We start from the raw sequence: 25,440 nt of genomic DNA, 5'->3' as shown, positions 1-25,440 counted from the left end.
TCTGAACAGGCAACACATCATACAGTTCATGATGCGCCCACAAACATCAGTCAGCTGCTGCAGAGGGAAAGAGGCAGAGCAATCTGACAGCCAGGATGCTGACCCTGATGCTAATGTGAAAGAACAGAACTAAACCTGCTGTGCCAAGACCTGCTGCCATGCAAAGGCCGACAAGGCAGGACATCAACGAACATCAGTCGACGTGTGGGATTTTTCACAAAAACTGGATGTTTTGTATATCCTATAATGTCATCTCAAAATCTGGTGTTTACGACAGGTGTTTAAACACAATTTCCTGTATCTTCATGTTCACTTTGCAGAAGTGGCAGTGGTATCAATCTTCTCATAACACACGGCAAGAGCGAGAATAAGCAGATTTGAAAAAATGTTGAACTTCTGCAAAGGATAGTTAGCTTAGCTTAGCATAAACACTGAAGGAAGGGGGATAAGCTAACTTTGTTTAACCTTTAAAACTCAATAATGTTTGTTAAATCTATACACAAATAGTAGAGTTAGAGAGTTAGATGCTATTGCTTGGCAAACAGTGTCTGTTCATTTCTTCAGCCTCTCTGTGTGTATCTGTTCACAGATCTTTCTGCACATAACCAATATTGCATTTAAAATCAAAACTGATCACAAACCAACCATGGCGACTTAAGTCAACGAAGACCTTCCGATCAAGAAAAACACTTCATATTGACTATCCTGCAAACTTTCCAAAGAGAAGTGAGAACTTTGAGGTCATATCAACCTCTCAGTTGTGTTGACACACAGTGGGAATACTAAAGAGAATGTGGACTTCAAAAGCCTTCACAGAAACTATGCTGACAGATCAGTCTGAGGTGGACTGATAATAACTTACAAAGACGTCTTCTCTCTCACTGGCAATTAGTTTCGCTTTGGAAAAGTCTGACTTGAGAGTGTTGACAGCCTGAGATGCACAAATGTTGACGTAACGAAATATGACCGATCAAAAAGTGCTCAAGGCTTGTAAACTTACCAGGATTGATGCTAAAATAGGGGTTTTAATGATCCACCAGAACATATCAGTGTTCTCGATTATATCCCAGCACCTGGTGGGGTGTCAAACAATACTCATGTACAAGATGTTGCAAAGCAAAGCAAACCCAGGTGTTGTACTTGAATCTGGTCTAGCAGACCCCCCCGGGGTTTTCCTTACCCCACATCGTCGTAATAGGCTTTAGCGATGCTCCAAGCTGTGATGAAAATTGTCGGACCTCCTAGGGAAATTAAAAAAAAACAATAAAAGTTATTATGCAACCTCTTCAACTGAAGTCTCATCCTGAGACAGCAGGAAAGGCTTAAAAGGAAGACATTCTCACCCCAGCCAATCAGGATGTAAGCCCAGAAGTACTTCCTCTCGGAGAAGAAAGAGACGGCCAACAATGCGTGAAGATAAAGGCCTTCCACCAGTAGCCAGAAAAAACTGGCCATAATACAATACTGGAAGAACACAATCACTACTTTGCAGCCAACCTGGTAATGACACAAGACAGAAAAACATAAATCTCACAACGATCTTCTAAGTGGATATATATTGAACAAGAACAATATCACAATAAATAAATAAATTACAGTACAATTTAATTCCATGTGGCGGCAGAACTGAATTCAGAAAATGTAAGAATGCATTTATTGAGTTTCCTTTGGTGCAGGCTGCCCATAATGAAACTTTAAGTGCAACTCTATACTTTTGCTTTGTGCCAAGTGCACTAACACACAAAAGTAATACTAAAATATTAGTAAGCAATGTATAGAGGCCGCTAGCTGAGCCCTTACTATAACCACACTTCCAAAAAACATAAAACAAAAAAATGAAGGAATAAAAAAGTTGAGATGTTGCGTTAAACATAAATAAATCAGAATGTGTTGATTTGCTAATCCTTTTCGACATACTGAAAACAGTACAAAAACAATATTTAGCAATGCATCATATTCCATAAGATCATCATGTGGTTGTGAAGATGCACTTTCCAGCTAATCCAAGAGGGTTTTTAAATGGTTTATTTAGCCTTAGAGGCAGTTCACATTCACATTTCACATCCAGAATCACCAAACTTGGAGGTACTTGTTTTCAATTGAATAGGAGTATAAAAAAATGTAATCTGAAAAGTATCAAGAGACAAATGTAGTGGAGTACAAAGTGCAATATTTGCCTTGGAGATGTACCTGAAAAATGAAGTTGCATAAACTGGTAAAGTACAAGTACATCACATTTGTACCTAAGTGTCACTATCTCACTATCTCTTGATGAGCAGAGGAAGCAGAGCCAGCAAAGAGCAGAACTGTTCCAGCATATATTTCAACGAGCAGGGGACAAGAGAGGAACACTGAAACAACCACACAGAAGAACATAATCAGCTTTATTCTGGCTGACTGACAGCACAACAGCACAACACTTCCACAAGGATGAGTGAATTCATTCAAAATTCATTTTGCTCCTGCCGAACACTGAGAGCCGAAGCTGCTATTGAACACGTTATACAAGTACAAAAGCTTTCGTTTTGCTAATGGTGTGGGTGGGCTGAGCTGATGTGTGTGTGCATGTGTGTGTCGCGTCACCCTTTCACAACCTCTTCAATTCACAGAAAACACACTTTCATTGTGCAGGATGCGAGGCTGACTCCATCAGGCACACACAAGCTCGTTTTGGGATGATCATCCCATAGACGCTACGGGGAGAGCATCACACAGATGAGAAAAAATCAATACTTTACTCACTTTGAAAATGACCCTGTGGCAGTAAATGCATCGAGCCCTTTAGCAGGTGCAGTACATGCGAGACATGGGATGAATTACGGGGAGGGTGAAAAGGAGGGTGACTGGGTGACTGAAGCACATTGAGGACAGAGACAATAGAACAGCAGGGCAGAGGGGTCAAAACAACACAAATGCAATAAAGAAACAAAAGTGAGTGGGCGTGAATAAGCAAAAACATCTGCAGCCTTTTTCTTTCTTTCTTTCACAGAGAGAAACAAGACACGAAATGCCGAGAGCGATGAGTGAGCGGGGAAGTGATACATGAAAAATGAGCACAAGGGTAAGAGCTGATCCCCCTGCAGTGGAGTCCAACTCTTCATCAATTAAGACCAAAGAAAAGGACGTCAAACTGCTTCTCATTCATACTTTAGTACACGGGTACTAAACCAGTCTGTTGGGACGATATTGTAGGTCACTTCAGCACATTTCTTCCAAAGTGTCTTACTAGCGTATTACCACATTTGCTGTTAAATTGTGGTTTGATACATTTTGATAAATATCATGAAAATATTAAAAAATTAGGCAGTTTACTTCATTTATTCCAGTCCTTTTTTAAAATACTTTCAGTTACTTTACACTTCTACAACATTTTGAAAGGAGATATTGTACTTTTTACTTCACTACAATTCCTTGACAGGATGCACGATTTTACACACTAAACCTGTGATGAGTTTATAAACAGTATTATGAGCAGGGGTGCACATAACTGGTATGCAGACACGCAAGCGCGACAAAAATCAGGAATGCGTAATGTCATTTGTGTTACTACGCCCCTTTGACGTGATGGTCAAGTACGCAAAGACGAGTAGTAACATTACTCATTCCTGATTTTTGTTGCGCTTGCGTACCAGTTATGTGCACCCCTGATTATGAGAGTTTTGCGCTGTTAACTTTGTGAAACAGTTGCACTTTGGTCCGGTTTAGGCACAGAAACTTGTCCCAGTGGTGGTTAGTTGGATTCTTGAAGTTTTCAAAAGACAAAATAATGCAATAAGTCACCTCCTTTTGTTCTGCAGTGTAAGCTGTGGTGCAGCAGAACACCAGCAGCGTGAGTGTCGATTGATTCTTTACAACTTGACCAGGATTTGTCCTCACTCACTCCTCAAAAGGAGCTCAGCGTCTCACAGCTGTCTGGGTAGTTTGCTTGTTGAATCAAACACACGTTGGGAAATCATACCATTTCACACTCTGATTTTGTTTTCAGGAATCCATTTCTTGTACATGGTGGCAGAGTTTTTGACAGGTCATCAGAGCAGCTGGCAGTGGAGCTGACAGGGATTTAGTAGTGAATATAAACTGATTCGTATGCTGAAGGGAAAAAAATGGACCCACAGATGAGCCATTATTACCCATTTTGTTAAAATCCCCTTTTAACTATGATACAGTATACAAGGTAGGAAGAAGGGAAACCTGACAGGAGAGTAAGATAGAAAAGAGAAGAGAAGAGAAGAAAGACAAGGAGAGAAAGAAAGGACTGAAATGAAGAGGTAAAAAGGGAAGAAGTTAACTAAGTGAGGAAATAAAAAGGGGAGCAATTAAAAAAACACTGAGGCAGATAGAAGCTGGAAGTGTTTATTCCTTATTTTTATGTTTAAAACTTTTAACTTTCACCTGAGAGGCAACATTATATTAGCTGATACAACTGGGCACCTGTGACTGTTGGTGTTTAACGGTGTCACATTCATTCCAGTATTTCATGAACTTTAGGGGTTCTGTGTGTTGTATTTTAAGTGATTTGCTATTTGAAATGTGTTTTTAGCTATAAAGTATGTGTCAGCTGCCTTTGCCACAGAGCTGTTAGGATGTTATCCCGCTAACCGGATGGATTTGCTCTCACACACACAAACCAGTTCCTCTTGATGAATGCAAGACTTATTACTTTTCATGAAAGGTGGCAGATGGTTGTTATACTGACGCATTTTGTCACGGAACAACATAATCTCACTTTGAGACACCAGGCCTCAGTGAATCTTCATCGCAGGAAAAGTGACGGTAAGATGAATGCAGTATATTGGAGAGTGCACAGGACCACTTTGATGACAGTCATCCTCTCCACTCATTGATTTGATAACAGTAAAAAAAATTATCAGACATTGCAATTGCATGTAATTATAAAGAGATCCTCAAGTGCACAGAAACAATGAGTGGTTTGTATTAAAGATGGCTATGAATTAAATCAAGTTCTGCACTTTAAGCTTTTTAATATCTTCAAATAAGTGATCTGGGGCCAACCACTTCCTCTGGATAAAATTACAAAACATACCCATCATTTTTCTCATGCCACATTAAAATATCAAACCAATTATTAAAATGTACCAGAATACAGGAAATAAAAGCTACGCTGATAAAAATTTACTCAGGGAGGACCTCCAGTCCCCCGTTAGTTTGTCCACTTTCAATGCTTCCTATATCCTGGTTCTAATGTGTGCAAATCAGTACAAATTGTTTGCTGGAGCTCCCTTTTAAAAAGCGTGCCATCAGTGGCATATAGATGAATGACGCCACACACACACACACACACACACACACTTTCTTTCTCTCTCTGACAAACACATGTGTAGCTTGAATAATGCATTAGTTATAAGCTGGTCACTCCAGCAAACATCCAACTGCAGAGGAAGGGTAATGAACCGAGCATTCGGAACACCTACACACACTGAAAGCGACAGTGACCGAGCCAACAGGAAGTAACGTCGGGGTCACGGTGAGCGCTGTAGCACCAAATTTGTCTGCATAACGTCCTTCTCAAGCGGATGCATGACAGCAGCTGGCTCCTCTCAAACCAATAGTTCCATTAACACACCAGAGCCAGCCAGAGAGCTCACTAATAAATACACTCTGTGGCTCCTCTCGTCGTGTGGCCACATCATGTAACATAAACCTCATGTTCCCTGGCCTAAGTGTGGCCTCAGGGGCCTCTGGTCTGCAGCTCAGCATATGCAGCTGGTTGGAGGTGGTGGTGGTGCTGAGAGCTGACAGGAAGACATCCAAACATAAATGGCTTGTGCAGTAAGATTGACATTATTTAAATGGCGTGGGCTTAACATCTTCAGCTACTGTTTAGTTTTGTCATAAATTTGTAGTGTTTCAACTGAACAATTCAGTTTTTTTAAAAGATATATTTTGCTACTTGAGAGGTATTGGGGTAATCTGCCTTGGGGTGACTCACAGCTCTGAGGGAGGGTGGAGTTCAGGTCGTCCCAGTATTTTCTAATCAATAATCTAGTATTAAACATTTTTATCAGTTAGAGGTACTGCTAGATTAATTTTTCCCCAATCTACACTAGGCTAAGCTAGGCTAATTTAAAATACATTTGATGTATGTGACGCAGCTCAAAGTTTGAAAGGCCGTATATAAACAAAAGGCAAAAAAGGCAGGGAAAATATATGATGATAAATATGAAAATAAATGCTCTGCAGAATATGCCGTAGAGGAGAGAGATGATGTGACACTTTACATTACGCATTTATTTCTCATTACTCTGACAGTATACTGCCACTTACTGCAGCTGCCCCACCTGCCTGTGGTGGCTGAAGCTGTGCTGTGTGCAGATGGATCAAATGGTGGTCAGATTGTACAATCCATGATGCTGTGGATATGACTATGGTAGCTGTACTTTACTAATCTTCTTGTCATGCTTACTAACATTAGCTGCACAAGCATCATTAAGCAACACAACAGTTGAATATAAATAGCTTTTATCAGATGTGACACATGTGATAGATGTGTTGGAATTACATTCAGCCAGTACAACTATGTCAGCTCACTGCACCCAAACAACCCCCGCATGTAGTTAGCGTTACATCCATTACAAACTCATACGTCACATAATCATGACAACCAAGGCACGGCCACGACAACAGACACAATCACAGCAAGCGCCACGGCCAAAGATATGTCATCCAATGCAGCCGTAATCACAGTTAGGGTCCGTTTCAATCAGCCTCACCAGGAGACAGCGAGAGAGCTCTGTTAGTGAATCTCTTGAAGCAATAATACAGACCAGCCACAGCTGACGGTGTGCCCACTCAAACTGTGGTCCCAACCAGCAGTGGACACGGGCCTCATGTGCCCTGTTTTGCTTGTTTTGTATGAGACTCTGTTGGCTGCAGAACAACTATAATGTTATCACATTATTTTAAATCATTTTTTAAAACATAAACATCCAGTTGGCCGGATTTACCTGCCAATTGGCCCAGCAGTTCCTGAACTTTTGACAGAGGGACCCTTTCAAGACAGGGTCAGATAACAAACTGGGACAACACCTTTAGACCCAAAAAAGATTAAAGCACAGTAAGCCAAGACCTTCTGAGGCAGCAGCCTCAAAAGAATATCAGAAGAATCTCTGCTAATGCAAACTGAACCATCATCGTAAAGTAACTGATCATCACTCATGCTTGAAGCTATAAATCTTCAAAATGATATTAATCTTTACCAGGACTTGATTTTGTCTTTGTAATAAGGAAAAAGTGGACATTTGACAGAGCCGCTTACATTTCCTCCTTGTCTCCCATCAAACATCGGCACTACAGATACCCATCTTTTCAACCCTCTGAGTTGAGGAGATCTGTTATTGGGTGGTTTAATGTGGGTAATTACCCAACAAGCTCGAGTGTCACGTCCACCTGCTGAGTTTCTTTGAGAGTTTGACTTGTTCAGGGTTCAAGGACACCAAGAATCTTGGATAATTAACTCACAGAGCCTGAGGAGCAGTTGTCCACCTCCCCGACGTCGTAGAGGACAACATCCTTGATGAACACAGCGATGGCCTTCAGGATAAACGATACGAACAGATGCATGTGGATGTAGTTCCTTGTGCAGTGGAGCTTCCTGCAATGCACAGAAAGAGAAGCAAGAATACAGATCAAGACAAAGACAAGACACACACACAATTCAATCAAGAGGGCTTTCATGCTAATTATCCAATGTCCTTGGACTTAATAGCTTATAATGACAGCAAATCACAAACTGACTCATAATTAAGTTCACTAGTTCCTTTCACCACTGTGTGAGTGGATCTGCTTTAAAACACAATGAATGCTTTTGATGGTCCTTCACAAGTCTCGCCAATAAAGACAAGAGGTGTGGGTTTCAAAACGGCTAATTATAAATTGAAAATAAATGAAAATGGTTTGGAAATACTCAAGCATCTATTTTCGTACCCTTCTTGACTTCCTCATTACATTGTCATTCTTGAGAAGACTGAATGATTAGGAAGAAGAGACGGGCACAAATGCCTACGGTGGTGTCAAGTCTGCCATTAGTTACGATCATTTGTTTATGGGAGGTGCTTGTTCCCAGGCCGGGTGAAATATTTTGTTGTGATGCAGCACATGCTTAATCACTTAATATCCCCTCAAGAGAACTAACCTTATCTCACAGCCTGGAGAGCTTGTTAACATTCTGTCACAGCTATTTAAAATGACAATTGTTATGTGCTGCAATCCAAATGCTTGTTTTCTTCAGCTTCTACTGCAATATAAAATGTGAACATTTCTGGCCAATTTATATTATAGATATTTAGAGCATTTTTGTGGCTCAATAAAAGCACAGCCTAACTTCTCAGGAGGACGCTGACAGAGAAGAAAGCAAAGACAAGATATTATCTTTATTGCTATGCTGGTGCAATGAAGGTGCAGAGTGTAATTTTCCAAACACCAACAGAGATGATTTTCCGTTTTGGCACGCGATCAATGCATTTGCTACAATTGCTCAATGACTCAAAGTTAAAGCATTTTGTTTCACAGAAAGAAACTTTTTCCTCTAAGGCTGCACTACTGAAAACAAAAAGTAATGAACGAATCATTTTATTTTTTTGTCTCATCATAGATGATTCATCCCTCATGGGATTATACAGACACATTAATGTAATATATAGTGCAAGTAATGTCACTGGAGATATCCAACTATGGACATAAAACAAACAAAGACACACAGCTCTCATAAATACAAATATGCAGTATATTTTACAAACAAACATAAGTCAAACTTTAAATAAATGAATGGAACCGCAGTCATCTCTGAAGTCTGTAACAGCAGCAAGAAGCAGATGTTCTAGACGTTTTTACACAACAAATGTTAAAAAAGATTTTAGGAGAGAGCATTGGAGACTTTTGTGAATAGAGACAAAACCAAGACAGAAGTTCCCATACTGAATCGTGAAGGTTTCTGTTTCGAATAGAAACTGCTTGTAGCGGAGATTATTTGACTGAGAATATGAAAAGCAAGAATGAACAGGAATCTGCTTCATTTTTTTTTTAAAGAAAGACCAAAAATAGAAATGCTGAATGAGAGCTTGCATTGCATAACGTTGCCAGTGGAACAGAGGCTCGCTTCATGACTTTGGTTCTCTAGCAAGGCTTATATTTCAAGTGATCACAGTAAACCGACGCAAATGCGACAGACTGTGGTATCTTTCAGAAACAGGTGCGACTCTACCCATCCCACCAACTCTCATTAATACCCCTCAGAGTAACCCCCACAGCTCCCTTCACCTCCCACTGCCCTGCCATAACTCTCCTTCAGGCTCAAACCTGTTGATTTCCTTCATTTCACATACTTTATTTTTACTTTTTAAATCATCTGACCTTATCCTACCTTATGGTGCTGGGAAAACAAAACTCTCAGGTGGACACACTTTGACACCTACTGCAGGTCTTTGTGGAAAACATGAAAAGTAGCTCAGATCTGTGACTAATGTATGACACAGTGCAGCTACATGGACAGACTATTGAGGAGACACATGAAAAATGCTGCCAGTAAAGTGACGAGAGAAATAAAAAAGTTTCCCTGAACAGGAATTAATGGGTATACAGTAGAGAATTGATGGTTGGATGGAGGAAAAAAATATGTGTTGCGTCTCATTACGTTCAAGAAGATGAATTGAGCACAGAGGAGGGGTCTACAGGAAGAAGGACTTCATAGCTACTCGTGTGGGCTTTTTTGCAGCTGACCGAATTGCTTTTGTGCAATGACAATGACAAAATACAGTACAAAAGAGTACATATACGCACAAATCATCCATCGACTTGTAACATTCTGTGGTGTACAGCTGAAAAAAAAATTACGTCATAAAGAAAATCAAAGGTTTCTGTTAATTTCATATTATGTGCTGTGTTCATTACAGTATAATTAATGTGTTTTCATATACAGTACTATCACTGTTTTTAGCTACAGGCTGGTTTCATATAATCATATAATTTTAGGGAATTTACAATGTTCCTGTAAAAGAAAAAAAATACTCATGTCGCAGTACAGCATGTGTAAATCATAATTTATTTTTTATACTTACCCCAAAAATTACAGTTACTGATGAATATTTGTTCTTGAAATATGCTTAACTGTACAAAATTTACATATTAAAAATTAAAACTATTTAAAACTGCCTGAATAAACTGGCCTGAAATTGGAAGCACCGCACAGAAAATCTGAAGAATTAATGTAGTATATATATATATATATATTACAGTGTAACATGTGAAATCTAACATACCTGTCTGAATAAGTTTTTCCAACAATAATAGAACCAGCTGCACCTAACTTGGAAATTTTAATCTGTATTGTGAATTTCTACAAGCATGTTCCTCTCCCAGCGTTATGTGAGCCATGCACATATATATCGATTCTGTATTCCTTTGGGGTAGAGAATTTGCATCTAAATCTAAAACTGTGATCTCAGTCATTCTTGATATCAGCGCTGTAATTGTCTTTGAGGAGCTTAACAATCAGTCCCCGACTTGACACATCACATACTTCAGATATATAATCTCCAAACAGCTGCAGATATGTGCCGTCAACAAACAAACACCGAAATGAATCAAAGTGTCATCAAGTGTGACTGACTATTTATTTCATTCATTAAGTGGTCGTATCTTTCTTCCTGTCTTTCATAGATTAATATAAGCCTTGTATTTGTGCCCGAGTGTGAAGCTGCACCAACTTCAGGTTATCAAATCCCACTTCAAAGTATTTAGTGTATAAACTGTCATGTTGTCCAAGTCATACTGCCCAGCAGGAATAATGTCAGTGTCAGTGGGCTCTGTGAATTCTGTAAATTGTCAAACTTTTTCTTCTTTGTTCCATTATGTTTGTAAAAAAACTGACCACTTGAGGCCAGGAAACATGTTTTTGTGTCAGGAATTATCATAAAAGTCAATAATAAATACATTTTTAACCACACATTGTTTTTCAAACTTTTGTTTTTTAAAAACATTCAAATGAGCAATTGTGTGGTGAGCTTGTCTTTGTGTATTTCTACATACCTGAAGATGCAGAGGATCACAGTGGCTGTGGTGAGCGATATGAGGGAAACACTGTGGCCGATGGTGTAGCCAATCTTCACTTGCCAGAAAAACTTGCCCTGACGAAAAATAAAAAAAAAATAATTCTCAATACAAAAGAGGAAAACTGACATTAAATGTTAACAGAGTTTGTTTGTTGTTTTGACAAAATTTAAAGCAACGGATCCCAACTTAAAGGACAGAATATTTATTCTAGTTGTGTAGTTACGTACATTGTTAAAATATCTATACTTTACATTGTTTACAGTTTCAGACAAGTAATTCATACTCTGCATACTAGGATTTTATATCAAAAACACCTAAGTTTCCAAAATAAAATTCATTGTTACACATACTTAAGGCATGGAAAGTATAAGAATTAAATTAGTTAGTTAGAATTTAAAAGAAATTGAATTCTCTCCATCTCCGCACACACACACACAGTAACAGTCAATTTTTTTGCAAGATCAAAAATTAACTTTGATGATAATCATAATCTGAAAAATCAGATTAGAAAAAAAAAATGAAAAATTGATCACCTTTAATTCCACAAAACTGAACAAAGTCTGATGACGAAGATCATATGATATGATCGAAAGCGTTGAGGTAAGACACACGCGATTATGTATTTTTCATTTTTTCTCACAGTGTAATAGAAACAAAGTACTGCTCATTACTGTGTTGTGGAGTCACAAGGACAAACATCTTATACTCAGGGATCACAAGCAAAAAAGTTCAAGAGATAAGGACAGCACCTAGTCTTCACCTGTCTCGCTTTTGCTCACTTAATGACTCCAATGACCTTTCATTGCTTTAAATAAAGATTTCTTCCAACACAATGTTTCCCTTACCTGTGAGAATCAATACAACTGGATCTACCGACATACTTGAATCTAAAAACTGTTGTTTTATGCACTGCAACTGGCGTCACCACATGAAGCCTTCCAGAGTCACTTCATGATGTTGCTGCCATGACACTGAATGTTTTGTGCTTGATGAAAATGAGATTAAGAGCTCTGCATCCCCTGGCTCACGGAGGTATCGAGGATGTAGAAAGACGGACATTGAATTCCTTTTAGAGAACTTCACCAGCCGGGTCCCTCCTGACTTCCCATGTGGCATACTAATGAGGCCTCCTCTGTGTCTCACAGAGCAGAGTACCCACCCAGAAAGCCTTTACCGCCCTGTAGCACATCCACTCGTCACCCAGCTCCACCTTCAGCGACACAGACAAGATTAGCTCTCCCTGTGTTAAACTGGATAAGACCATCATTTGATGTATTTATCTTTTTCCTTACCCCGAAGGCAACATGAATAACCTCTAATGACTCATAATGTCTGATAACAGAAGCAGGAATAACTGACTGAGACAAACTTGTCGATGAAAATCAAGCACATTGTTCTTCAAAGACATGACAAAAATGTTAATATACTGGTATATTCAATTTCAAGGTAATCAGAATTTTTTTTTTTAGTTCATGGAGTCTGTGCTTAAGAAGAGAAGAAAAAAAAAATCAGCATTTTTGTAAGCTGCTTGTTCACTTTCTTGCTGAGAGTTGGATACCACCCTATCCTCTGTGGCTTTAAGAGGATATGTCTTATAACAATGTGAAATGTGAAATGAGTCCAACGGAACACACACGCAAAAAAAAAGGGGATGACTGAGGGCATAAACCAAGCCGTGAGTCGTACACTGAGGTCACGATACTAACCATCAAAACTGCAATTTCCCTGATGGGCTCGGCAACACCCACCCACAGAGAAGGAAAAAAAAAGACATTTAATTAAATCCTTCCTGCCCACTGGCTCTTGAGGTGGTTTCGCACTGCGCTGCTCAGTTCATCCACAACTGGACCACTGGATATGTCTTCTACTGCAGCAGTTTACTCACATCATCGTTAGTGCCGTTGAGATTATATCCACAGTTCACAGCGATGTCAAATGGATGCATCTCGGTCCACCCGTCTGCTGTGCAGGTTTTAGAGAGGTTACCTGCAGAGATATACAGAGGTTACCTATACAGTTGATTTCTCTTTTATCTGAACACAAAGATAGTTTAAAATTCATTTACACCCCACATACTGTTGCTATGAGACATGAAGTAACGTTGTTAGTGACCTCCTGCTGTAAACTGTCTTGTTGTGTTCTGCAAACAACTAGAAAACCAATGTGAGCCTTTATTGATTAGTGCATTATCTGTGCCTGCAGAAAGGCACTTGGCTGTAACTGACGTTGACTTTCTCATCCTGATTTTATCACCCATCCAACCAAGATAAGAAACTGCATGCATGTCATATGAGGAAATATTAACATGCCCACATCAATAGGATGGATGTTTTAGGGGTGAAATGTGCAGACTAGAGGTCAAACAATACTGGCTTTTTAGAGACTGATATATTTATATTACAGCTAAGGGACCCTATTCTGCCTGAAGCAGCTACTTGGTATGGAAATATGAAAGTTAAAGACACATTCAAATTTAATCAGTTTACCTAGTTAATGTGCACCAAGTGGAAGGCAGCTGCCATGCACTGTACAAGACAGCTAACTTATCCTGCTGCTGCCCTGTTAGCTGAGCCTACCAGTTCAGCTGAGGGGATAAAACACAGTAAAGCTGTGGCTGGACTGGACCCTGACAGCTGAGAACTTGCTCCTCTCTTAAGAAAATTCACTGATACGAAAATCAAAGAGATGAATATGTATATCTTTGGAGGGCCTCTCCCTTTATTTACTCACAACAACACGGGCCGTGCCAACTCCGGGCACAGTTATGGAAAATGCTTTTGCATTTTCAACATGTAAACTTGTTTGCAGACTCATTTACTCTCCATAATATTATTTGCTTGCAATAATAATTAATTATTAAAACAATTATTTTGTTTATTATTATTAAATAATGAACTTTATATTAAAAAATAATAGAATGGATTTTGAGAATTGGCCCCCAGTGCGCCGATACCCTGCCAGCATCCCGTATTCCTGGACTATGAGCTTATTTTTTTAATCACAGATTGATTTCATCCTGAGGCTGTTTACTCACATTAATCTGTATGCTGCCATTTTTTTGTGCAACCACTGTAAAACCCAAACCCAGGATGATTTTGAATGCTTTATTGGTTGTTTGTTAGAGTTTTTTTTTTTTCTTTCAGTTTGTCAACCTTAGTTTTTTACTTAAACAGCCCATGGATGGCACCTTTTTGGATCAGCAATTTATTTTTCTCCTGGAGATACACAATGGTCATTCCACTCACTCTCAGTCCAAGGTCCATCTTAATGTGTTGCCTGGATACAAAACAATCAAGCCATGCGGAGTGATGCAGAACTGTGCAAAGGAATTAGACATCATACACATTCAGGCTGTGATGTGTGCATGTTGTACAGTTGTGTATGTGTACACACTTACGACCATTTTGAAACTAATTCAAGATAAGACCTGCGATGTCATTGCTAATGGATTAGTATAAGAACATCCAGGTTATCATTTCTATCCCCTGCATCAGAAATAACCTGCAATTTTCTCTGCCAAAGACATTGTTTGGCTCTTTTTGTTCTTAATTGTAGATAAAGTGCTCCATGAGAGAAGCACCACAAATAGTCTGTTATTTGTATTATTCATGCGATTTATTCATGACTTATTCATTCGTGGGGCATTGGAGGTTCATGTGCACAGCTTAATCCAAATGAGACCTTAACCGCAATGTGACCAATAGCAAGTTGTTCTGTACCTGTAAACATATCCAATCATGACTAAATGTTATCATATGCGGGTGCTGTGCTGTGGCGTGCCGCATGTGTAGCAAGAGGTTGGTATCTAGACATGCTTCTCAGGAATGAATTTCCCCCTCATTTTCTCTTTTATTTTATCCTCAGTAGATTTGCTCCTCACACACACACACACACACACACACACACACCACATCAGTCTCATTAAGCCCCTTTCCCGTCGGCAAATAAATTTTTGAGAGGTTTTAGGAAGTGGTAGTTTAGGAAGATATGGGCTGAATCCTCTTGAAGATCCTGAATGAAAACACTGTCTAAAGTAGATGTGAAGTCATCTTTCAGGCATGTGGACTCATTTGTAGTCAAGGTGTACACGTCCAGTCTTTTCAACAGATCCTTTGCTGCACTGCAGAATATTGCAGAATGGAGAAGAAAGGGACGGACAGAAAAGCATCGAAAAGCAGAGCGACTTCATCAGCGCTCAAGGTCATTTCACAGACAGAGTATTGTAAAAGCTTCAAACAGCTTTACACACCTACGAGTTGTTAAGCGACTTTTTTATAACAGAAAAATGAACTTGTCAGTGCAGCCTGGAAAAGCTGTCCACACTGTTCTTAAATCTCATTGGTGTTTCTGAATTGCAACATCACAGAGGCGTAGGAACTCTTATGCTGCTTGGAGGACACGTTCCACACGTGCAGCAGATCGGTGGACGTTGTCTTCACATGGCAAATGTCTTCCAGTTGAAGACAAGAACAAAAGAAGACAAACTGTTGTATGTTTGTTGTTGGAAGAGAAACATTTCAGTCTATATGCTTTAAGTTATGTTTTAAACGTCCGTACATCTATTGAACTTCTCCCCAGGTAATGAGCATTGGATGACCAGTTTATGAAATTAGAAAACTGAGTCTCAAAACTGTTATAAAGTTACTCCTCCTCTTGTTAAGTTTATGAACAAATACAGTAACAGAGCGGTATTGTCTTCATATCAGCAGATGGTGTTTGTTGAACTATCCAAAAACTGTTGATACCGTCTGTTAAGATTTGGATTTCTTTACAAAGTCTGAGAGGAACTGATAATAGTAGATCCACGGAATACCAGAGAAGAGAAGAGAAGCTCACAGACAGCCGACTTCTGAGAGTCCAATTACCACCGCTAACAGCCTGTGAATTTTCTTGCAAAAAGAGCACTATTTTGTCAGGCCGATGTCCTGGCTGATGCATGTCCTGATGCAAGCGGCTGTCATGACCTTTTCTTGTGTGTGACAGAACAAAGTGTAAGTGCAGCACATCATTGGCCACAGCACTGAGCCATTTGCAAAGAAAAAGAAGATCCCACAAAGCTGGGTCATGTTCACCTGAGAGAAGATTATTCTTCATACAGCACAGGGAGCATCCTCACCTATCATATGCAGCAAAACTTGCCTTTAAGTAAAACCCAACTCGCTCCTGCTGTAAATCATTATATTTTCCTTGATAACAAATAACTCATAAGCACAAAGAACGTTTTCTCATTCAGTCATCTCTGACTAAAACACTTTGTCTTTCTTTCTTTTTTTTTCAGGAGAATCTGTCATTACGTTGAAAGAAACTAGTATCTACTATCTAGCAGTGCTCAAAGATACAAATTACACCAAATCCCTCATTCAGGTGAGGCTTATGATTGATTAGGCATAAACATTTGCAGTAAAGCGTGAGTGATGGCAACAGTTTTCAAATTCGGCTTCTTGTTGTAATAAATAGTCATTTTCAGACACCCGAATGACATCAGCTCCGTCGGAAATTGAATTTTGTTTGTCTAGTATTTGTCTCTGTCTACCTTAGTAAATGCTGGAATATTCTTTCTTCAAATTTAATCTCTGAGACACAGTTTTCCCCCAATAGACCAGCACCTTACTGGTAGATAAATGGATATTTATGACCTGTTACTGCTGTGCATAACCAGAAAACCACAGAACTCTTCAAAGACCAGAGGAATTGGGTGAAGGATGGATGGATGGATGGATGGCTGCATGGAGGAAAAAGAAAGACTGAAAGAAAATACAACAAAAAGAACGAGGAAGCTAAACTCTGGGTATGAAAGAGTTTTTGAAGTCGTGGATTTAGAGAGATTTATCTCAAGTTTAAGTCCACGTCTCCGTACCTCTCCAGAGGAGTTTATCTCAAGCTGTTTCCATCTCATTATATTTGAGTTTGAATTTCAAGGTAAACTCCTGCAGTATTTGCATGCAGTCTGTTTTCCATTGCTGAGATTTTATGAAACAGTTCTATGTTTGCAATTTCAAGCAGACACAAATTTCCTTGTGACTTTACTTTTATTTCTAAGCCTCCAACATTATTCAGTGATGAGCTAAGTTTATTAAGATGCCTTAAACATACAGCACCTACTTTCTAAATTCAGAGAAAGTCATTTTCAAGTTGGTGTGGTGAAGTGGCTGAGGGGGGGTTTCTTCAAACTTCCACAGCTGATATTAGTCTGCCGCTGCTTCACCTGCCACAGCCGATCGAGAGAAAAACTCACACATCCGACCTCCGGGCGTGACAGTAAACAGGTTTGGTCAACATTAGCAACTGCTTCTCTCAGACTACTTGGTTGAGCGTAGAAAAAGTTAGAGGTCAAGTTTAAAAGGAGCAAACATGGACAGTCGTGACTGTAGAAGCTAAGAGCAGTGCCAAAGTAACACACGTTCCTGGTTGTTTTGAAGTATCTGAACACACAATCTTTGCTCTGGTTTGTGCTCAGTCTGAAATTCAGTGTGAAGCTTTGACCGACTGAATTTACTACGCCTGCACATGCAAAGCGTATAATCACTCAGACGTGCAGCCACAGTTGGCTCTCACAATGAAAGATTAATTGCTGTGGTGTCTGCTCAGCTGAGTAGTCTAACACTAAGTGGCACTGGCAAGAAAAACATCCAAAACATCCACTTCAGCTGTAAAAGGGCACAAAAATAGCAAATAATCATATGCAAATGCATTGTTTCTCAGACTCCATGCATGTTTTCGTGTAGCCCTTCACATGCTGAAAGCACATTTCTGTCTGAAATAAACAAACCTAACATCATTTTCATCATTGCAAAAATAATAAACGTATATGACTGTAAAAAAAAAACAAAAACTGCCTCTCTGCCTTTCATTGATAATAGGAAATACCTGTTCTGTCCTTTTTTATTTTGTTTTTATTTTATTGTTACCTATTTATGTTGAGCCAAGAGGGGTGCTCTTCTCTCTGGTGGCCTGCTTCTCTGGGAGGTGAGGGGCTTCCTCCAAGGGCTCTCAAAGATTAGACTCAAAAACTTTGAACTCAGTGGATAAATGTGACATACAACTTAGTCCACTCAGCTATCTAACCTTATGTTAACACTATACAAAGTCAGTGACATGTGTAGGGGAAAAACAGTAAATATAACTGAACTAATTTTGTCAACTGAGATAGTTAACCCAAAGCTGATTTAGTGTCTTTCCCATAATGAGCTTAAACCACAACTGCTTAAGCGAGATTGGCTGGTAAATTTAGTAAAGATCTGCTTCTAACCTTAAACGTCTTGAATAAATACTTCAAAACCTCTTCAACCATTTAACACCGTCAAAGCACAAAGTCATGTAAATCATGCAAAATTAAACAGTCAGTTGTGTCGCACCCTGGGATACAGAACATTTCAGCTGGTGATAACGACAAACTAGGCAGTTGTCATCTATCATTCCCTCCTGCCTTAGTGGTAAATAAAGATCCCAGGACTATGAATTTGCGAGCTCACTCTCAGGGCCAAAGAAATCAGAAAACAAATTACTTCAATAACAGGAAAAACTGAGTGCTTTCTGCAATGTCCAGCACAATGTTCTGGAGATCTCACAGCTCCCAATTACATGAAAATATGTCTCCACATCACCGCGCCAAGAAGGTGAGGCCGAAATTGCTTACTATACCTGCTTTGACATATACTGACAACAGACATGAGCTAATGAAAATCAAACATGCAACAAGAAATAATAAAAACAAATTTAAAGGCGAAATTAATTCTATTCAGTTTATTTATATGTCGCCAAATCACAACAACAGTTGTCTCATGACACTTTCCAATTAGAGCAGGTCAAGATCCAACTCTTTAATCTGGTTAAATTAAGAACTGTAGAGCGCTGCATGTTAGTAACTGGAAAAGACATTTTATTCTGGCCATTTTTACCTTATTCTCCTTTTACAGTAATGTCTGGTGGCCTTTTTTCACCTCAAGTCAAAACATTACAAGACACTTCTGGTTTCTGCCATCACCTTTAAACTCTTTCATGCTGCCATCAATACATGTTAGGTTTAAAGTGCACCCTCCATCTTTGAAGAGTCGCATTTCTCTGCATCTCTAATTTTCTGTTCGACTCTCTGAGGTGCTAATGCCTGTTCGAGTGCAGCAACACCCCCAGAAGAGGGGGAAAAAAAAAATCACACGTTAGCATGCACCAGTGGCTCAGTGGAGACATAGACCGTATTTAAAAGTTGGAATGGCTTTTTTCACATCCGCAAAGTGCAAAATGCACAGGTAGATAGCAGCATCATACAAAAAAATAAAAAGGCATGGAGTAGTGTCGCTGTAAAAACTTCACGATTTCATGATGAGTGATCAGAGAGAGAAAAGTGATCATCTGTGGGCCTAAAACGAGGCAGAAAAACACTGAAGTCAGCTGTTTCTCCTTACAGCCATCCAAATAGCCTATTGGTCAGCGAATCAGTGACAGCCAAGAGACTAAGAAAATTCAAATAGATTTACATCCTATCATCTGTTCAAAGAAATGCCATCAAATGGTTCCCCATTTTGCTTATTCACTTCTTTGGCGAGGGTTAGATAACTGACACCGTGTTAAATACTGAGCCTGTTAGCTTAGCTTAACTTAACTGGAAGACTGGAAACTGGAGGCTTTGGTCTGCAAATGTGCCCTTTAAACTATGAAAATCTGCTCAAATACTCTTCAGCTGCAAGACTGCTGCCCAAGTTACCTTATTTCATGTAACAGTGACAGTTACTCATAGCCTACATACTAGTAAAATGTCATTTATCTACATACCTACCTAATATATCTTCATTCATCAAAAGTGAGAGAAAAGGTTAAAGCTGTAGTCACACTTGTTGTCTGTGTGTCCTTAAGTCCTGTCCTCACAGCTACTCAGCATGATCTAATTATTTTTGTTGGCTGTGCAACTAGCTGTCACAGTCCACGATACAGCAGTGTTTGCTGACCACGTCGAAAGTGAAGTTACAATGAGTTGAACGGGTTGAGACGACCAAGCTAAGTGGGTGGTGATGGTGTACCAGCATGTGCACTGGCTGGCTGGGTCGTAGATGCAGAGGTAGAAGAGGAACAGGTAAAAAGCAGTAAATAAATTGCCTTGAGGTGTTTAAAAAGACAAAACTGATATCCATCAGCAGATATCTGAAAATGACTCCCTGAGAGGGAGGGAGAAAAAGATGTGATGGAAAGGTTCTGGGTCAGGCAGCGTCACAACAAATATCCAATCTGGTGTTCATGCTGATCTGCACTGCAGTCAGTCTGTGTGCGTTGAATTTAATAATAGTTATTTCAAGTCCAGTTTATAGTAAGGCAGAAAAAGCAAGTCAAAAAAACTTTACATTTGTGTCTGTCTAATCTAATCTAATCTAAGTCTTACTGTATATTCTGCCTCATTAAACTATAACAACATAAAATGAAATTTAAAAACTGAAGTTCATCAAAGTGCTGCACAATATCAAGCTCCTGCTGCTTGAAAAGACATGGGCATAAAAGTCTTTTAATCTCACTCTTGAGAAGTGAGCGTTTGAATCAAACCTTTACTTTAACTGGGCAGCTGCACAGCCACCGAACACACAAGTTTTCCTCTTCTATCTATCTATCTCTCTAAATGTATCAAACATTTGATGTCTTGATGTTTGAAAAGATCTTGCGCCTCAGGATGGTTTGACCCCGTTGAAACATACACAGTAGATAAAGAAGAGGATAAAAATCAAGATGGGAACCCACTGGATAGTTTGGCCAAGACTTCATGAGCAGAAGTTATGGTTCCTTAACATGACATTTAAATTCAGTGTGAATTAATGCATTCAGGAAGATCATTCTTCACTGGCACCTGGTATACAAGCTGCCACAACTTAGACCACTTAAACGTCACATCTTGCCAACCCAGTCCAGGGGAGGCAACGTTTCAGCAATTCACATCACACACACACACTCAACTTCCTGTGAAAGAATACAATCCAGCTCCATTTGAAGATGTTCAGACTCGGCTGGATCAAAGGTGACACTACAAGAACCGGGTCAGCACAAGCTCCAAATTCACCATGAAGAACTAAGTGATTAGATTCATTCAGCAGGACACTAAAAAGCAATTTTCTAAAGCACAGACGGGGTGACATTTCTACAGGTCTGAATTTGCTGGACCCTTTGTTTCAGTTTTTTAAATGATGCATTAATGCAGTATGGTGATGGTGATGATGGCCTTCAAAAACTCTTTTAAAGCTTTTTTAAACGATTTAAACGATCACTACTATTGACAGAGATACAGTCGTCTTGAAGGCAGCAAAGCACGTCATCTGCCATGACCTGACCAAAGTGAGTGTTTCCACCCACTACAGAGAGCAATGCAGCAGTAATTATGTGGTGATTCATTGTGTCTGCAGTGTCTGTGCAGATTTTCTTTAATTCACAAATGCTACAGAGTGAAGAAGCTGAATTCTGACACAGAAGGTATTGAGAGCAACTTTGAAATTCTCAGAGGGTTTGCAGGGAGCAGAGGCGCTGACGTAGAGACAACAAGGACACAAGGTTTTGAAAGAAAGGAGAACAAATGGCAAATGCATCCAAACACAAAGGACTCAGAAATCAGACGAGCAAGACGAGTTTTTTTTTTTTTTTTTTTTTAAATGAGGTAAAGCTTTTGAGTAGAGGCTTTATAAAGAAGAGATGTAAAATGGTTTAGGAGGGAAATAAAACCCAGTTAATGAAACGACTGAAAGCTAAGCGGGGAAGGTTTTCAAGAACCCTGACAAAAATTGGGTGATGTTTCTCTTTCTTATCTTATTTTGGTGAATTATCTCCCTTCCTCCCCTGTCTTGGACTGTGCTTGTTCCAAAATAAAGGTTAAAGGATGAGCTGCTTGTTTTCTTAGACCCTGGCTGTAGTCTGTGACTGACTTCACGTGCACATTTTGAATCTGGTCTTTCATTTTGGCTCATGTAAATGCTGGATTAACCTGGATTAATATTTTTCCTGGGCTTGCGGTACCTCGGGAGCCCACAATATCTATTTGAAACAGCCAGTTCGCAGGGTCAAAGCTGCGATGGATACAGTTTTCCCACAGCATTGTCTGTAAGGTGCTGCGGTTTAAAGGCAGTCTACTCCTCTTGCTGTATGAGGAGCATCTCATTAATGTAACAAGTTCTGACATTTAAATATCGGTTTCATAAATAACAATGATCTAATGGTGTTCTTTGTGAGGCTCATGAATCCATATTCATTCTCCCTCCAGCTGTTGGCCCTGGCCTTTCTGCAGGGTTCCTAATAATTTTCTGCTGTCTTCAGGAGGTGATGGTGAAACCAACGCTTGATGACTTTGACCATTTGCATGCAAGCAACACATTTCATCTTCAGTATTTCCCCAAAGGCTTGACTGTATGCAAATATGCTTTTAAATATCAAAATACTTGAAGCTGATGAAAGTGTGACAAAACGAAATTTTGTAAATGTGTACTGGTTCTTGCTGTTGAGAAAACTAATTACACAACAAGACTAAATCAAAATTCAGTCTTGTCATTTTCTTGTTGTGTGAAAACCAAAGACTGAAATGATTTTACTATGGCGCATTTATTCAGCTTGTATAAACAATGATTGTTTGAGGCAGAATATGAAACAAAACAAGCAATTTAATGGAGAGAAGAGAATTATCTTTATCTTTAATGCATATTGCTTTAACATCAAGTGAGGGAAGATTTGTTTACCTTTGTGCTGATCGCTGAAGTAGCTGAAATAAGTGGGACAGGTTATCGTAACCACCTCTCCGACACTGGCCGAGGGCCAACAGGCGATGATATCCCACATGCCTTGGCAACCTGCCAGGAGCAGACGACACCATTAACACTGCATCGCTCAAACTGTGACACACACCCCAATGACTGAATTAAATCATGTGCTTAACATGACACACATGACACACAATCAATACTGTGCAGTGACAGCAACGGGTAATTCAAAGACAAGGCAGACATAGAAAGTCTTTGTTCTTCATTTTCATCAAATTCTTTAAATGTGATGCCAAACATTTTAGCACAAGTCAGGAATACAAACAACTGGCTGATGCTGATTTAATTTGCCTTAAGGCGTTTGGACTCTCACATCTGTGGTGGCCGCATGGAAAGAAATGAAAACGTATAACATATTGATTTATGACAATCAATACACAATCAGGTTGTCAATCAATTGAAATAAATTTCAAGAAAATCAGCAAAGAAAATGAAAATTAATACAGGTGTCAATGCAGAAAACACGAAGGAAATGTGGCATTTATGTTTGTTTTATGTATTAGTTTGAGGAGTGTTATTGCTCTACAGAGATCTTTGTGGGATTATGGGATCAATAAAGTTCATCTTATCTTATCTTATCTTATCTTTGTCTCCCCTGTGGACATTAATGTTATGTTGCCTGTTATGTTTCCTGTTTCAGTTGCACTTTGTGTCATTTTGCTTTTATTGCTATACCACTAACCAACATCAAACTAAAATCATGCCAAAACCCTTTTTGTCCCCAAAATGTATTGTACTCTTATTGAACCACCTTTTTTCTGTGATTGTTGTGTAATTCCATCAAGTCATTTCTTTTCGAAAATGATTTGAAAACAGCATTTGGCTAAAAAGTTAATCTTGAACTGCCACTATCCGCTTTGTTTTAGGCACGAACAAACGTACAAACGTATTACATTCGGAGTTTCTTTCTTACATTCGGAGTTTCTTTCTTTTCCCCAAACTCTTTTTTAGATTTGAGATGAAATTCACAACCTTTCACTCTGAAAGCATACAGCAGGCCAACAGACCTCCACTCCTACATGAGTGGGGCCTCAGAAAAGTGTGAAACAATGAAAATACAAGCAATGAACTGTTCATTTCTATGCAGGCAACTTCTCCATACGCGTTTGTTGCCTGTTCTGTTTCACCACTGGACAAGCTCTATGTTTAATGTATTGCATAACCATAGGCTGTGAACATATGGCTTCTCTCACAAATGCACACGCTGCTAATTCATTTATTAGGGACGTGACCTCTGAGAGCAGCTTCCACTACCTTCCTGTTGAGGAAGCAGATAGGGAAGTAGAGAAATGAGGGTCATTGCAGAGATAAGGAGCTAAGCTTTTTCCACGCATACATTTCATGTATATTAACTTAAAGTAGTGTGTACAGTACATGAAATATGTTTTTATTAAAATATTATATTTATTAATATAGATGAGTGTTTCACTGTGATATTAATGGCATAGGAAAGAGGACAAATCATAAACTTGCCAGAGTAGAGGCTTAAATACTAATTTCAGTCTTATTTTGTGCACATGTTGAAATGCCTTCTTGTTATTTTCTTCCCATATACAAATATATATAATATTAACATGGAGGTGGTCGTGTTCTTGGTTGCATTACTGAAGCAAGTTCAGTCAGAGTAAAATCTGTATACACATTAAATATTATACACACGCACAGTGGTCAAACAACAGTTTCATCACAAAGTATTTTCATAACTCTGGGCGGCAGTGATGGGTAAAAACCCCATCATAACTTCATTCATGACTGTTTTTTTGCTCATGTCCAAAACACACTAACGTCAATAACTCACACAGGTGTTTTTAACTCTTCTTGTTTGTTCAGACATACATTAGGACCACATTTACTGCTATTAATAGTGCACTAAATTTACTGCCCACCATTTTATTCAAGTGTCCTTTATGCACCAAGTTGTCCTCAAAATTTCCCTCCGTAAAATGAAAAATTTTATAGACATAGACATAAACATTTTATAGACATGCTGTATGAAACTACACCTCAGTGATGACTATAACGATGATTCATGAGTGTCAAATCTCAATTTACTGCTCACTTGTCTGAACCTCTGACATTCTGACAGAGTGGCAGCATTGAAATTATGCCAAATTAGCTAAGAGCAGTTGTTATTCGCAACGTAGCAATGGATGTACAGCCAATTATCACTCTAATTACAAGAAAAACTGATGATTCTCTGCCAAGCTCTGTTTCTTTTTCTATTATTTCTAACAAGATTTGTGGGCTTAGTGTGGACTTATCCAGGAAGGATACAGGAGATAATAATATCCCCATGTTGACACACCCACGGTGGATCTAAAAATATGTGTATCACATATGTGTGTGTTTGAGGTGCAGTTTGAACAGCTGTGCTATGGAATAAACCACTGAGTGTCTACACTTTATTGTGTAATAACACTATGTTGGACACAACAGAGGTCACCTCGAATCTGTACAGCAGTGAAACGGCGAAGGCGTGATTTGTCTCGCCCTAAAATATGCAAGAGAAAAGTTCAGAGGTGTCGTTTGAGAAAAGCCACGTCCCAGTTCTCTTAAATTGCCTCCATGTTTCTCTCACTTGCGTCTTTTCCTTTCGTCT

The 25,440-nt window shown here is 39.2% G+C and overlaps 1 protein-coding gene across 1 annotated transcript in view; it reads right to left on the bottom strand.

Moving 5' to 3' along the window:
• Positions 1-25,440, bottom strand: part of vipr1b (vasoactive intestinal peptide receptor 1b) — a 50,953-nt gene that overhangs the window by 4,583 nt on the left and 20,930 nt on the right. Inside the window, exons 6-12 of the mRNA XM_046371654.1 lie at positions 22,761-22,871; positions 12,953-13,053; positions 11,044-11,141; positions 7,480-7,612; positions 1,344-1,497; positions 1,181-1,241; positions 1,001-1,073 (exon numbers count right to left, since the gene is read on the bottom strand). Coding sequence (XP_046227610.1) covers positions 1,001-1,073; positions 1,181-1,241; positions 1,344-1,497; positions 7,480-7,612; positions 11,044-11,141; positions 12,953-13,053; positions 22,761-22,871 — 731 coding nt within the window. The remainder of the gene's footprint in view (positions 1-1,000; positions 1,074-1,180; positions 1,242-1,343; positions 1,498-7,479; positions 7,613-11,043; positions 11,142-12,952; positions 13,054-22,760; positions 22,872-25,440) is intronic.

This window comes from Scatophagus argus, chromosome 18, assembly GCF_020382885.2.
Source record: "Scatophagus argus isolate fScaArg1 chromosome 18, fScaArg1.pri, whole genome shotgun sequence".
NCBI classification, from domain to species: Eukaryota; Metazoa; Chordata; class Actinopteri; family Scatophagidae; genus Scatophagus; species Scatophagus argus.
Note: the sequence above shows the minus strand (reverse complement) of the source record. Positions and strands in the feature narration are given on the sequence as shown.